At 35.5% G+C, this 16168-nt stretch overlaps 1 protein-coding gene across 5 annotated transcripts in view; it reads right to left on the bottom strand.

Annotated features, from left to right (window-relative positions):
* Positions 1–1648: 1648 nt before the first annotated feature.
* The window catches only part of Strn3 (striatin 3), a 129938-nt gene continuing 115418 nt past the window's right edge, over positions 1649–16168 (bottom strand). For all 5 annotated transcript variants that reach the window (XM_023721812.1, XM_004637102.2, XM_023721814.1 and 2 more), the window contains 5 exons: positions 13179–13346; positions 10522–10662; positions 8389–8496; positions 3383–3469; positions 1649–3299 (listed from right to left, as the gene is read on the bottom strand). In XM_023721812.1, coding sequence (XP_023577580.1) covers positions 3130–3299; positions 3383–3469; positions 8389–8496; positions 10522–10662; positions 13179–13346 — 674 coding nt within the window. In that variant the 3' untranslated portion in view covers positions 1649–3129. The remainder of the gene's footprint in view (positions 3300–3382; positions 3470–8388; positions 8497–10521; positions 10663–13178; positions 13347–16168) is intronic.

Below are 16168 nucleotides of genomic sequence, written 5' to 3'. Positions count from 1 at the left end.
AAAAACAAAAACAGAATCTTACACTTTCAGAAAAAGCCAACGTATTACGATTATTAAGATCTAATATCCTTAAATCTTATGTATAAAATCCTTCAACTGCCAGGGATATAACTCAGTGGCACAGCACCTACCTGGCAAGTATGAAGTCCTGAGTTTAAGTCCCAGTACCCCACACACACATACAAAAAGGTCCTCCAACTTAATCTACATTATTTTTCATCACAAATACAAGCACATTAAATGACAAGACATTCTTTTTGGATCCTTTATAGACTATTCCAAATATTTATAAAGAAAAATTCAACCTATTTAGGTAAGAGAAAACCATACATATAAAATCCATTGTACAAATACACATTTTTCTTCACTAGTTTTAATATATTCCAAAAGAGATGAATACTTTTGCATTACAATAACCAAATTACCATCACCAAATAGTGCAATGGATTAGAACAGCTGCCAGAAATACTAGAATTGGAAAAGTGGGTGATGGGGGAATACACCTCTTCACTTTGCTCATTAGAATATTCTGTTCAGAAAACAACTGTCCAGGTATGGTGGTACATCCCTATAATCCCAGCATTTGGGAGGCTGAGGCAAGATTTCTGCAAGTTTGAGGTCAGCCTGGAATGCAAAGGGAGTTCAAGGCCAGCCTGAACTGCACAGTGAAACGCTCTATTAAGGCAAACAATCTGCTAGCAAAGATTTTTCTTTAGGGCTGGCCAGATAGCTCAGCAGTTTAAAGCACCTGCTTAGGCAGACACAGGAACTGGGGTTCTATTCTTGGCATGCCTTGCCAGCCCCACCCTCAGCGATTAAGGCTGGGCATGGTGGCACGCCTGTAATCCCAGCGCTTGGGAGGCTGAAAACAAGAATCACTACAGTGATTCTGTACAGGTCTGTAGACCTGTACTAAATAAAAATAAAAATAAAAAAATTTAAAGTTTTAAAAAGTTAATGTTTCACCAGGTATAACTAGAATTGCCATCCATCTCAATTACACAGAATCATTTAATTTTTGCAGCAGAAATTCAAATACAATTTTTTGGGTTTTTTGCAGAACCAGGGATTGAACTCAGACCCTTGCGCTTGCCAGGGAAGTGCTTATTATTCCACTGAGCCATCTCCCCGGCCCTCAAATACAATTTTTATCCAAGTTTTCCAGTGCCCCTCTTCTAATTGCATTTGCAACTGTCTTCAAAGAAAAAGGATATTACCTGTTAAAAGAAAAAGGTTTTAAGATAATAACATTTGTAAGGACAACTTCTAACGTATAATATTAGTTTATTCTTTGATGAATGTTTTTATGGAAATAGGTATGGCTAGATAGGATAATATCATTAACTAAAATTTAGATTTAATGAAGTAATGACATCAAAGCAAGTTAAAATGCATCTTAAAAAATTACTCAATGGTCTAACATATTTCAGTAATTTTAAAAATCTTGCTCAGTGGGGTGAAATACTTCAAAAAGATGCTTTTAATACTGTGACTGTTGTAGCTTTACTAGACTACCAACAAGCAGTAGAAAGTATTTTTTAAAAAGCATAAAAATGAAGGAATAAGAAACCATCTCCTTGTCCTAGTTTAATTATGGAGAATATTGCACTTTATTATTCAACATAAAATGATGTAGCCAACAGTAACATACAGGTACACAATTTAGTATTTATTATATGCATTTTATATACATTATTTTTCAACAGCTGTAATTTTTGCATTGTGGTACAATCTTAAAAATTGGCTGATTCATAGTTTGTAAAACAAAAACCTTACAAAACTCATCAAAACTCGCAAACTGATCAGAAAAGTTTTTGGAAGACTAGAAAAAATACTTTATTTCTTAATCATGCATTACACAAACAAAATCTTTAGTTACACCATGAAATTAAGCACATCTAAAAAAATAAAACAGGGAAAACTAGTCCAAACACAGCAGATTCTGTATTCTGATCAACTATTTTTGTACCCTAGTTGCAATGTAAATAAAATTTTACTCCAAATATTTTTAAACAAAACATTTTTTTGGAATCATGGTAAACCAAGATAAGTATCTTGGGGAGGGGACATCTTGGATTTGTAACTTAAACTATAAAATATTCCATTTTTAGTCTATTTTAGACTATTCAAAGAATCCCAAAATAGATATACAGGTTTCTTTAGCACATTAATAAAAGGATATAAAGACCAACAAAAAGTGAAATAAATAATAGGCCATTAGCAAGATGGATAATCCTTGATAAATAAACTTGTAAATACAGTAAGATGTACAAAATATCACATAGTGATAGGATGCCAAGATTAGTTTTTTTAAGAGTTCATTTGGAGTACTAAACCCCACTATTTCATTTTAATACATTTAACAGTCCTTGATTCATGAAGACATCTATGTGATGATGAAGGTGATTTAGCATCTTTATGAAGGACTTAACTGAGCTGTATTAGGCAAAAGAAGAAAAGAAAGTGGTTATGGGCAGCTGGACAGTGAGATCTCTGTGGTTTAGGGCTGAATAATGCAGAAAAACTTCAATACAATCTTGAGCACTGTTGTGACAGGCTAAATATATAAAAAGACTTATAAAAACTAGAATTTTATCCAAACATTTTGTGCAACTAATGCTAAAATATTTTAAGTTAAATTCTTTTCTTTTTTTTTTTTAAAGCAAAATAAATTTAAAGGGGAATCTGTGGCATTCAACTGATAAACGTAAGATTACTAAGAGATGAAAAAAAAGCTACTCTTGGAGCTCACTTTCCCCCATCAAGAGCACCACATTCCTACCCTAAGGCAGCACACAGAGTCCCAAAAAAAACCCAAAAAACAGTCTTTGTAAGATCAGACTCCACATTGGCTTAAATACACCTAAAAAAGAAACCAAACATATGCTCAGTTCATATCCAGTAGAATTACTGGAGTCCTTTTTTTTCTGTCCCACAAAGTACAGTAATTACAGTTAAGTCAATGACCCTAACATTAAGATGTGGTTTCCACTAATTTATGCCTGCCCCAAATGTCTTCACTAGGCAAATCACATGTAGTGTCATATCCAGTAACCTTTTTGATGGCAGTGATGCAGACCCTCCTTTTGTTCAAGCAAATCTTTTCTCATGATGAGAGCTTCTGTTGATTCACACAAATACTTTGGCAAGGGCATCAGCTCCTGCACTGGCAATATATGCTTTTGATGGATGGAAAGCAACATCATAAATTGATTCGTCCAATTTCTTTCTATGAGCTGTTATTTCTTGCACACATGTCTTGCTGTCTAAATTCCATAATCTAATTGAACAGTCATGGCCTGTAAAAAGAAGACAAGTAATGCTTATTACTGAGTAATGATCCTTTTTGAAAGTTTATGGGTGGTACAAAGTTCAAACTTACTTCCAGACATCAAATAGATTCCATTAGGATCTACTGCTAGACTTGTAACAGCATCCAAGTGAGCTACCATAGAATGGATCATTTTACCTGCAAAATGTAACAGGAAGATTAAGTTTCCCAAAATACTAATGTAAGAGACTGAGATCAATGCAGCATCAAGAAAAATTCCCTTTAGCAATACTGTTTATTGTGGTAAAAATACATACAATATAAAAGTTTATCATTTTAAACATTCAAGAATATGCAATTCAGTAGCTTTTATAATACGCACAATGTGAAACTATTACCACCATGATTCAGAACTCTTTTGTCAATAACAAAGGAAACTATACCCATTAAGCAATCACTCCCCCTTTGTCCCTGCCTCCAAGCTCTGGCAGCATTCATCTGCGCTTTCTAGACACTGGCCTATTTTGAATGCTTTCTATGAACAGAATATGTAGCTTTTTGTGTTTGGCTTCTTTCACTTTGTATTTTTTTTTTCTTTAATGTATTTAATACAGAGTGTATAGGGTCTCACTACACAGATTATACTTGAAGTGATCCTCCTGTTTTCAGCCTCCCAAAGCTCTGAGATTACAGGCACGCACCACAACACCCAGTCTCAATCACCACCTCAGCATGCCCAGAGGGTGGGGCCTGCACAACATACCCAGGTATCAAACCCCAGTCCCTGGATCTGCCTAAGCAGGCACTTTAATCTACTGAGCTAGCTGGCAGGCCCCTCACTTGGTATGTTTTCAAGGTACATCTACCACACAAATATTTTGAAGAGAATTTTAATTCTAATCCAGAACTTTTCCATACAGTTACTTTTAGAAAAGACATCTGTGGCATGTATTTGACAGTATCTGAGACAGTGGAAAACAACAACAGAGTTGCAAACACTTAACTCTTAACATCTTTGTAAAAGACCTTAAGATTATTCTATGTACATGAGTTAATGATAAACAAATCAACAGGTAAGACATACCTAACGCTTCTAGGGTCAAATTTATATATTCTTTGAAATTCAATTATTTTATATATTCAAAATACGAACGGGAAAGAAGGGACACAAATACATCACAGAAATTACTCTAGATTTCCTCAGCTATTAACAAAACCACTGTTCTGAAAAATGCCATTTAATAAATATTTTAATTGACTATTAGGCAAGGAAATACTATTTAACAGCAAATTAAACAGTTGTGAATATAGAGTTGTGCCAAACAAGGCCGGGCAAGGGCATCCTACTTTCTCAGTATATACTTTTGATGGATGGAAAGCAATGTAGTGAATTGATTCACCAGGCTAGAGAGGGTGGCAAATATCTATAATCATAGCATTCAAGAGGCAGGAGGATCACCATGAGTTTGACTAAGGCTAGCCTGGGCTATGAATGTGATATTTTAAAGGAGATCCTAGGGCCAGCCAGATAGCTCAGCAGACTAAAGTGTCTGCTTAGGCAGAGTGCAAAGGCCAGGATTCAATCCCCGACATGTTGCACCAGCCTCGCCCCCGGAGTGCACCGAGATGGTGGCTAAGACTGGGTGTGGTGGTGCGCATCTGTAATCCCAGCGCTTGGGAGGCTGACAACAGAAGGATTACTACAAGACCAATCTACATAGTGAGACTCTGTTCTAAATATATTAAAGGGGTCAGGGGAGATACCTCAGTAGAATAAGCGCTTGCCTGGCAATTGCAGGGTCCTGAGTGCAATCCCCTGTACCACGAAAGATAGAAAGATAGATAGATAGATAGATAGATAGATAGATAGATAGATAGATAGATAGAGACAGACAGACAGACAGACAGACAGACAGACAGACAGAGACAGAGAGAGAGAGACAGAGAGAAGAGAAGAGAAAGTGTTTAAAAATAAATAAAATATATTAGAAAAAAAGAGATCCTATCTCAAAAAACACCAAACCAAACCAACAAAACAAAAAGATGCACCAAAGGGAATTAAAAAGCAAATGCTGACACTTCTAAAATTTACTTTCCTTTTATTCAACAAAGAGTCTGTTAATAAAATTCCTTGGATACTCCTAATGAAAGAGGCCTCCAAAATCTGAATTACAATCACTTGCCATACTTCTGGATCTTTACAACATTTTACATTGGGATATGAGTTCTGCTTTTGATAGTGTAACTACTGGTCTGAATAGAAAACCACAAGACATTCACAATTTTAAAAACTTTAGTCCAAAAATTATAAAGAGTTGTCCATCAATTTCTGGCAATACTGAACAGCTATTAGTTAAGGACAACATCAACAAAGTCTCATCATTTAAAATCACAATTGCTTCTCATTAATAGTAAGGTTGGGGCTGGGGAGATGGCTCAGTAGAATAAGCACTTGCCTGGCAAGTGCAAGGGTCTGAGTTCAACCCCTGGTTCCACCAAAAATAAAAAATAAAAAAAAAAAAAGGAAGAAAGAAAGTCAGATGCTGTATTAATAGTAAGATTACTACACAAAGAACAGAAAAATCATTAAATTTGAGGCCAGGGAGATAGCTCAATGGAGTAAGTGCTTGCCTGACAAGCGAAAGGTCCTGAGTTTGATCCCTAGTAGCACCCAAAAAAAAAAAAAAAAAAAATCATTGAACAATGTGTGATCAACTTATTAATCCATTTTTCACCAATATTACTAAAAAAAGAACCTAGCATTTGCAATGACTTGGCCTCTAGGATAATAATACCAAAATGTTAGCCTGTACCTTCTATATGTGCCATGTCTTAAGCCAAAAACTTCTTTTACCTAACACTAGATTATTTTATAGAAATAATTTTCTAAACTTAACCCAAGTCCTCATACCTGGCCCCTAATCCCAACCATGATATTTTAAGTTAATTTAGAATTTATCCTTCTATTTCACACTGTCAACAAGTCACTTGAAAATGTGAGTAATCCTACCAGATGAACCACCCAAAAGAGATGTACAACGCTGGATCACGTTGGATGTTGACTTCTATTGGTGACCACATAAAACTTCAGTCTGCTCTCAGTAACTCAATAATACATATGGAGAGCCAAATCAGTTTAGAAAAGTGAGTGATCAATTCTTTCACTGCTTGAACCCTGTTGCTACCTACCTACATACCTGTTAATGATGTGTGTATAGTATGTGTCCCCCCCAAAGCCTCATGCAGCCATGGGGCAGCTTCTGGAGTCTGGCATTGATTATTGTGGGTGTAGGTGCTACACCTACCCTGGGGAAGGTAATCTGCATTACAACGTGAGGAGAGAGGCTTGCTAGCTGCCTGAGCTGGTGCCCCTCCCTTTGCTCTCTGCCCCTGCCATGAACAGCTGCTCTGTGCCCTGTACCACTCTGCCTCGCAGCCAGCTGTGTATGGACTGAAACTTCCACTAACTGAGCTAAATAAATCTTTCCTTACTTAATTCTGGGTGTTGAATATTTTGTCCCAGAAACCAGAAAAAAGTAACTGAGACAACACCATAGGTAAGTTGCCAGACTAGTTAACAGAAAGAATTGTAGATTCAGAAAACACTTGAAAGATTACATCATCTTTGTTTTTGTCACTATACAGAATTTTTATTGACTAACTCTTGACTTGGTAGCAAAATATCAAGACTTATTTTGTTTTTTTGTACAACTATCAAAATTTCTGAACCTCTCATTGTCAATGTAAATTTTTATTACTCAAAAACAATCTTTTTAGAAACACAAAGGAAATTCTTGCAACAAAAGAGGATGTTCATTAAAATGATTCAAAGAACTGGTACGGTATGGAATTAACTGAGAACATGTACATGAACGTGAATTTATTTCCTGTGCAATATGAAAACTGTGAATATTCACTGTGTTCCCAATTTATTCTACTGGGTTAACAGGATTCTGTCCATGAAAATGTCATTTGAACAAAAGGATTTTATGTAAGACTGAAGACTGAAACTTAATGCAATGCCCTATGTAACTTCTAAAGAGAAGCTTGTAGTTTCCTACATAGAGTGATAATTTGTTTTGCAATAATGTTCCCATTAACAATGGGTAGAGGTGGGAGGGGACAACTGGAAATTGAACTCAGGACCCTGTGCTTGCCAGGTAGGCTCTGTGCCACTGAGCTATATCTCTGGTCCCCAATTAACACTTAAGTTTCTTATGTGAAAGTCTTTCAATACCTTGTTTTAAATTTCTTCTCAAAGTAGACTCTAGCTGTCAGAGTTCTGAGAGAAAGCAAGCAATACATTGCAGTATTCTACATTAATAACAGATCAAAAAGAGCCCTTAACCAATATACATACACAGCCATGCATGGTGGAACATGCCTACAATGGCAGTTACTCAGGAGGTTGAGGCAGGATGACTGCAAGGTCAAGTAAGTCTGGGTAATTTAGCAAGACCCTGTCTCAAAATATAAGAGTTGGGGATATAGCTCAGTGCTGGAGTGTTTGCCCATCACCCATGAGGCCTTGCGTTCTATTCCCAGTACTGCTAAACAAAACTCATAAAGACACACACACACACACACACACACACACGACTAAATTAAAATTTAACTTAACATCAATATAAGTTTCCTTACAAAAAGAGAAGACTACAGAGAAGACAATAAATGATACCTACCATATCATCATTTGATTAATAAAAATTTAAAAACAGCTAAGATAACAAATCCAAAAAAAGATGTTCTACTAATTCATGACAGATTATAAAGGGAAATTTTTCAAATATGGAAGGATTTATAATTAAATAAAATATGAAGACATAATAGGGGAATTACATATAAAGATAAAGCTTAACACATTTTAACTATACTAAAACTGTGCTTAAAACAAAAATTTGAGTTACAACAGTTTAGGGCTAGGCATATACATACAGCTGTGTGGCAGAGTGCTTACCTAGCATGCATAAAGCACAGGTTTGCTTGCTAGACCTGAAGAAAAGTTAACTTGACAATTTCATGGCCCACAAGTCAACATGCCTTATAAAAAAGATGGGCATTTTCAATAATCTCAAATTTACAGTACGATTCATAGGAAAACAAGACAATCTGCTTACCCGTTTTATTGTCAAAAAATTTGATATGTCTATCTTCATGCGCAGTTATTGTAATAGGAACTGTAGGATGACTTACTACTCTGTTAATATGATTAGTGGACTGTAAACCTGGAAAGACAATGGAAGATGGTAACTTCTTCAGACCTTTAAATGTTGGATAATGGCCATGTTAGTCTTATCAAGATGAACATTGTAAGAGTTCACACCAACCACTCTACAAGTATTTAAGATTCATCAGATACTAAACTTGAACACATAATTTAACTATGTACGGGAGAAAGAGAATAGGGTTGAAGAAAAATTAAAGACCCTAAATATATGTGGTTTGAGAGTATATCATGGAACCACATAGTTCACATAATTATAAAATAACTGCCTCTTAAGTACTAAAAATCAGAAGTAAAATTAAATGAACTCAACTGTCTATCCAACTAGTGGTATAGTTGGTGTAACTATAAAGAAACAAATTACTTCAAGTGATATTAAAACATAATAATAGATTCTATACCCTAGTAGACTACATACTAAGAACAATCTACTGAATATAACCATACTATTTATTGGTGCTAATAGTGTTACTACTCAGACAACTCTGTATACTGGAAGATAATCTAAATGAGATGACAAAGATGATTAATTTTGTTGAGAACCACAATAAATGAGTTTAACCTAAAATATTTTACTTTCTAAAGAAATGTATGTTTCTTAGCTGTCTATTGAAAAATACAACAATGAACAACTGAGAAGCCATAAAGACTATGAGTAAAAGACCAATAGTCTATTCCCCACATTGTAGTCTTCTAAATGCTATTTTCTGCCCAATTCCCAGCTCAACCTTTTCAACAAGTGACTGATCTGAAATCTGAAATACAAAATAAACAAGTAAACCTAGAATATTTTATCATATCGGAAAGCAAGCAATCAACTACCGGAATCATATGAAGAGGACCTGGCCAACATGAGGCAATCTGAACAGCATTAAATATTTATAGTGAACTAAAACACACCAAACACATTTTTATGAGATACCATAATGATACCCAAAACAGTATCATTTCATTACTTTGGAAATTTACATACAGAAGATAAATAGAGAGAAAAAAAAAAAAGAAGAAGATAAATAGCTTTCTTGCTTTTCCATAACAAACACCAATCACAAGGTAACCAAATTATTGATGGAAGAACATTTCTTGTTATACAAGTAATGCAGCTGGTAAATGGAGGATGACAGAATCATACAATCATTTCAAAAAGTTCATAAATGAATGTACCCAGATAATGATTAAGACTGAAAACCACACACACAAAAAAAATATCTGATAAAGAAAAACACTGAGGGGCCTGGGGAGATAGCTCAGCAGAATAAGCACTTGCCTGGCAAGTATAAGAGCCTGAGTTCAATCCCGGGTTCAGCCAAAAAAAAGAAAAAAGAAAAGAAAAATGAACCTGGATTTGGTGGGCAGTTTTTTTTCTCCCAGGCTCAGCCCTCCCTTAGGATGGGGCTGGAGCAGTATGTGGTGGGGGGACTGAAACTCAGTCCCTGTGCCTGCCTTAGCTTGCCTAAGAAAGCACTTTAGACCACTGAGCTATCTCGCAGGCCCCGTAAATCTGAATTTGAATAAGCCTGTTTTAGATAGATATCCAGTCTGTATAAAACTTGATAAACCAAATTCTTCAATTTAAAAAAAGGTAAGTAAAATGAGATGACAGAGATGTAGAAGTAACTTGTACATGATAAGCAGCCTGAAGATGTACCAATCGATCACAATGCATGGATATTCCCTGGATTTCTCTTTAAGGAAACTATAGAACATACCATACTTACAGCCATTTACAGACTAAAGCTGGATATTGGGCCTATCAGGGATTTTTTTCTACTTTCACATATATTTAACATGAAAAGTTCAAAATCATTCCTTTATTTTCAGTTTCACCATTTCTCATTCTGTTCGCACACACCCATAAGCCTAACTTGTGGAAATAGTATAAACAAGAGTAACAGTATTATAATGAAACTTCTTCTATCCTTAAGTCATAAAGTCAAAATAGGAAAAATGGCTAAAAGATTACCTTCTTTTGTATAAGAATCCTAAGGTTAAAAAAAAAAAAAAAAAAAAATTCATGAAAACTTACCAGAATCTACCTGTGATGGAAGTATCACTAATGACTGTGACGTTTCTAAATCATAAATTACTGCACTACCAGTGTTGAAAGAGGTCACCATATGGGCTGGATCACAGCCTATAAAGTCAACTGATGTAGGGATTCCGTGCTCTGAAAGAAACCCCCCAAAATACAGTATAAAAACAGTAATCCAAAAACTTCCTTTATTTAGTAAGAAAAAAACCCTCAATTTTTCTTGAGATAAAATTAATCATTTAAAAAGCATTTGTGTTAGGACAGCAAAGTAAGCAATTTCTCATTTAGAAAGTTTTTATTTGTAACATTCTATTTAACAAAAAAATACAACTAAAGAATAACTACTTTGTATTTAAGAATAATACATTTGTATTCCTATTCATTTTCTTTCAAAGTAAAAAAATGTTCTAAATTGAGTTCACTGGGCCACTTTTCTTAGGAAACTCATGAGAAACTGGCATTCTGACATCATCATCTTGGGAGATTGGTCACCAGTCAAATTTATAAGCCTTATCAAGCGGGTACTATAGGCCAAAACTTTCAGTTTATAAAAATGAAGCTTGGATTCTGGAATCCACATTGATGTAAGAATACCCTAAAGTGGCCTGAGCAGAAACTTCTCTCTAGAATAGTAAGTTCAAACAGAGAAACTGATGCACAATTAGGTAAAACCTGGCTTAGCAAGTGTCTAGATAAAGCAAGAAACAAATATCTAAATGAATTTTTAGCTCTAATGCAGAGGTAAAAGTTAGAAGAATCACTAACAGAATATACCACTTACCTAAAGCATTTTAAAACAACAAATTTATTTCTTAAAGAGAATACAAATAGTAATAAAGAAAAAGTTACAAGTGATACAGAATTTCACTAAATAAAATGTGAATTTCACAGTATTTGAAGTGTTCTCCTGAAATTATTCTAATTATCAGATATATATATAGATATAGATATATCTATATCTATATATATGCAAAATTAGAAAAAGTTATAATTAAGAGAAAAAAGACAAAAAAATTAAACAATAACTGTTCCTTTCCATGTACCAGCAGAAATCCACAGGACAATCATCCAAACCCTCACATGCATAGATATCTTTTTTCCTACTCCCTCTCCTGTCCTCAATTCAGTAATTCCTTCTTTTCTTCTGAACAGGGTCATTTCCTTTTCACAGTATTTATTGTATCCTTCATATTTTTACTCTTTCAGGTTTCTACACTAAGAAGATAATATGATGTTTGTACATGCAGGTCTGATTTACTTAAGAGTATGGTCTCTAGTTCCATCCATTTACTGAGAAACCCTCAAATTTATCCTTATTTTTTTTTAGTTCTTTGATTTATTTATTTGGTAGAGGGTCTTGCTATGCAGCTCAGATTCATAGTGACCCTCATCTCAGCCTCCCCAGTACTGAGATTATAGATGTGCATCACCACGCTTGGTTTCAGTGGCCAGCATGGCATGTAGTACTGGGGATCGAACCTGGGTCTTTGCTCTTGCCAGGCAGGTGCTTAGACCCCCAAGCTATCTCCCCAGCTCCTATCCTTTTTTATAGCCAAATACTCCACTGTGTAAAATTAACACATCTTCTTTAACCATTCCTCAGCTGAAGGGCATCTGGGTTTCTTTGAAGATCTAGTTATCATAAATTACGCTGCTAGGAGCACACAGGTGCACAGCAGTCACTGTGGCATGATGTTTTCACTTCTTCTGGAAAATATCCAGGAGGGGAATAGCTGAGCTGAATGGAATCTCCACACTTATTTCTATAGTGCTTTTATCAGTCTGCATTCTCACCAACAGTAGGGAAGGGTTCCTTTTTTCCCCACTTCCCTTCCAGTATTTTGTATTGATTTCTTGATGATGTAGCTGTTTTCTTTCTAGGGTGAGATGGAATCTCAGTGTTGTTTTAATTTGCATCTCTTAAATGATCAATGACACTGAACATTTTTCATGTATTTATTTGCCTTTTTTATTTCATCTGAAAGTGTATTCATCTCAGATGTCCAACAAATTCAAATAAATATAAAACATCTGATAAAAAAGTCTAAGACTCAAAGAGTACAAGCCCACTAAAACTATATACATACATACATACACACACACATACATACATACATACCCATACAAATGTCTTCAAAATGTAAGTTGAATAAAGCTATCTTTAGTAAGAAAGGTTTCAAATCATGAACCCTTTGTAGTTCTGGTTAACTGTTCATTTAAATGATTATGGCTGGATTCCCCAAGCTGTGTGCTATGTTCAAGGTACATGTAGTTTGTAAGTATGCTTGGAAATGAGCAGGTGGAGTGTGTTTACTATTGTCTCTATGAGTAGTGCCATTTCTTTACCCAACAGTTAATACAAACATCTATTTTTAAAAAATTCTTGTAGTGCAGAGTCAATCCCAGGGTCTCCTACATGCTAAGTAAGCATCCTACTACTTGCTTAAATGAGAGATGACCTTCAAGTCAAAAGCACTGAGCTATAGGGTATATCTGCAAAGCACTTCAAATGACTAAGTAAAAAGATTACTGTAATTTTTATAAATCCACTCAATACATTTCTTTGGAACACTAAAGAAATAAATGCTTTGTTCTATTTATCTTTTGATTTTTTTTAAATTAGTTTTTCTCATAAGACAAAATTTACTTACCCTTGTCTCCATTGTAAGTGCAAATACATGGCAATTTTTCTTGTGGACTCCATAACCTAATAGTGCCATCTGCTGAACAAGACAGTAATTGATTTTTTATGCCACTATAGGCAAGACCCCAGATTGCATCTGTATGAGCAACTAAAGTGCCAGCTAGAATATTTGGCTCTGAAAAGAAACAAACAAATAAAACATTAGCCAAAAGAAGCTTGTTGTTCACAGCTGGGCAGCCAGTGATCCCAACACTTGGGAAGCTGAGGCAAGAGTTTTGAGGTCTGGGCTGCATGATGAGTTCAAGGCCAGTCTAAACTATAAAGCGAGACCCTATCTCAAGAACCAAAGGACAAAAAGATAATTTATTACATAATTAAATGTGAGGAACACATATAAAGATCACAGAAGGTAAAACAAAGTATACACAGTGACTATCTCTTCTTAAGCAGTGAGAGAGATATAGGTTATTTTTATAACTTTTCCTGTATTTTCATAATTTTCTATAAACATATACTCTAAGAAAAATCTACTGGGATATAATCTACATACACAACTTACTCATTTAAAGTGCACATCAACAGTTTTTTTTTTTTATCAGATTTTTTTTTTTTTTTTATTTGTTTATTCATTTAGTGTGTGTGGCCAGCTCAGCCCACCAGGGGGCGGGGCTGGCTGGCATGTGGTGCTGGGGGACTGAACCGCAGTCCTTATGCTTTGCTTAGCTTAGCTTGTTCTAAGTAGGTGCTTTAGACCACTGAGCCATCTCACCAGCCCAACAGTTTTTTGATGTTGACAGAATTGTGCAATCATCATCACAATTGTAAGGCACTTTCATTACTCATTAACCACTTTTTCCCCAATTCTTCTTCCCCAACTTTCTGCAGCTATAGGCAGCTACTGCTCTATTCAGTTTCCACAGACATTTGTTTCGAAATTTTATATAAATGGAATCATAAAACATGTAACCTTTTCTGACTGGCTTGTTTCATGAGTGTGTTTTCAAGGTTCATTCATATATCCATACTTCCTTTTACTGCCAATTAATATTCTAGTGTGTGTTTGCTTGATTCATTCATAAACTAATGGTCAACTGAAGGTAAAAAACACAGCATATCTGACAATCCAATTTTTGTCCTGAACTCTTATCTTTTTCCATAAATATTTATCATTTCCCCAATCCCTGCAGTTCTCAACTTCTGTAAACATTATGCCTTATATATCACACAGAAAATACAGCCTTCAACTAGAAATCCCTCCTGTCACTGTATCTGTATCTACTAGTGTCTATAGTATATCTTCCTGCTTCTGGATACAAGAAATTGTTTTTCCTTTCAAAGACTTTTGAAAGGAATTGTGAATTGTGAATTTCAGTCAACTTACTAATTTGATTCTACATTTTCTATCTTTTAACTATACAAACACTCCTCAGATCATTATCATAATCAAAAAGTTTCAGAATATCTGAAATAACTTTATCTCTATGACCTGCAAAACGAGAGAGAGGCATTAAGTGTACATGCTTTTCATATCTTGTTCATTCTTTAAACCTGTAATAACCACTGCCTGCCAAAATCACCAACGATAACTTCTATGCTAACAAATTTCAGACTTTTCTTGAATAACACCAAACACTAGTGCCTTATAGCTTGTTTCTTACTGCCTAAGTCTTTGGCCTTCTGCCTGAGATGAATTCACGAGTTTCATGACTCCTGTTCTGCCTTTCTGTGGTGGAGCCAGCCAGCTATGGACTAAAACCTCTACAACCTATGAGCCAGAATAAACCTTTCTCCTTTTAAAACAAACAAACAAACAAACAACGCTTCTTTGCTGTTCTCATCACACTGCTTTTCATCCAAAATATGACTTGAGTCTTTTCACCCTCTGGTTTTGTCTGTAGCATCAAACCTTTACCTGGCTAAGATGCCAATATGTTACTTAAAAGGAACCTTTTTCATCCTCCTGTTACTTAGATCTCAGCAACATCTGAAGGCTTAAGACTACTTCATTGCAAAATGGTCTCCTCTGCCTACACCTCACAAACCCACCCTTGTACTTTTCTTATCACGGTCACATCTAAGTTGCCTTTGTTAGCTCCCTTGTCCTTATCACCCTCCCATCATCTGGGTTACTGAAGACTTTAGTTCCAGGTTATTTTATGCTATACAACATAGTCCACTTATGTTGTATCACCCATTCTCATAGCTTTATCATCGTCATGGAGAAGACTCTCTGTATTTTATCTGTAACCTTTGATCTCCCTGAGCTTGATATTTTGATACTATCTACACAATAGTGCCATCTCTCACTATTCATCTCATTTTTACTTTTATGAGTACATGTCTGCAACACATAATGGTTACATTCACTGTAGGGACTGTTCATATACACAATACATTTCAATTTCTTTCTCTTTCCCTCTTTACTCCACACCTTTCTATGTTTCCAGCATCAGACTCATTTATTAATCACCTTATAAAGTTAATTATCATATACAGAATGAAAGCCAGACTAATAAATAGGCCAAAGAATGTATAAAACATGTAAAACAGGGCTGGGGAGATAGCTCTGTGGTCTAAGTGCCTGCCTACCGAGTGCGAGGACCTGGGTTTGATCCCTGGTACCACATGCCTGCTAGTCCAGGAACCCCGGGCATGCCATGCTGGCCACTGAAACAGGGTAGGGTGGCACATGCCTGTATTTGCTGTACTGGGCAGGCTGAGACAAGAGGATCACTGTAAGTATGAGCTGCACAGCGAGACCCTGTACCAAATAAGTAAATAAAAAGATTTTTACAAATACATGTAAAACTATTATAGTAAGTCAGGGTACACTTTTAGTTACACTGTAAATGCCAGATTACCTTTTTTTTCTTTTGAGACAGTGTCTCCCTACGTAGTTCAAGCTGGCCTTCAACTTACTATGTAACTCAAGCAGGCTTCAAATTTGTGGCAATTCTCCTGCCTCATATATTACTTTTTTTCTTTCCTTTTTCCCCC

The sequence above is a fragment of the Octodon degus genome, unplaced genomic scaffold (assembly GCF_000260255.1).
Source record: "Octodon degus isolate 3935 unplaced genomic scaffold, OctDeg1.0 scaffold00086, whole genome shotgun sequence".
Classification (NCBI taxonomy): domain Eukaryota; kingdom Metazoa; phylum Chordata; class Mammalia; order Rodentia; family Octodontidae; genus Octodon; species Octodon degus.
The sequence above is the reverse complement of the archived record's forward strand: the minus strand, read 5'-3'. Positions and strand labels throughout refer to the sequence as shown.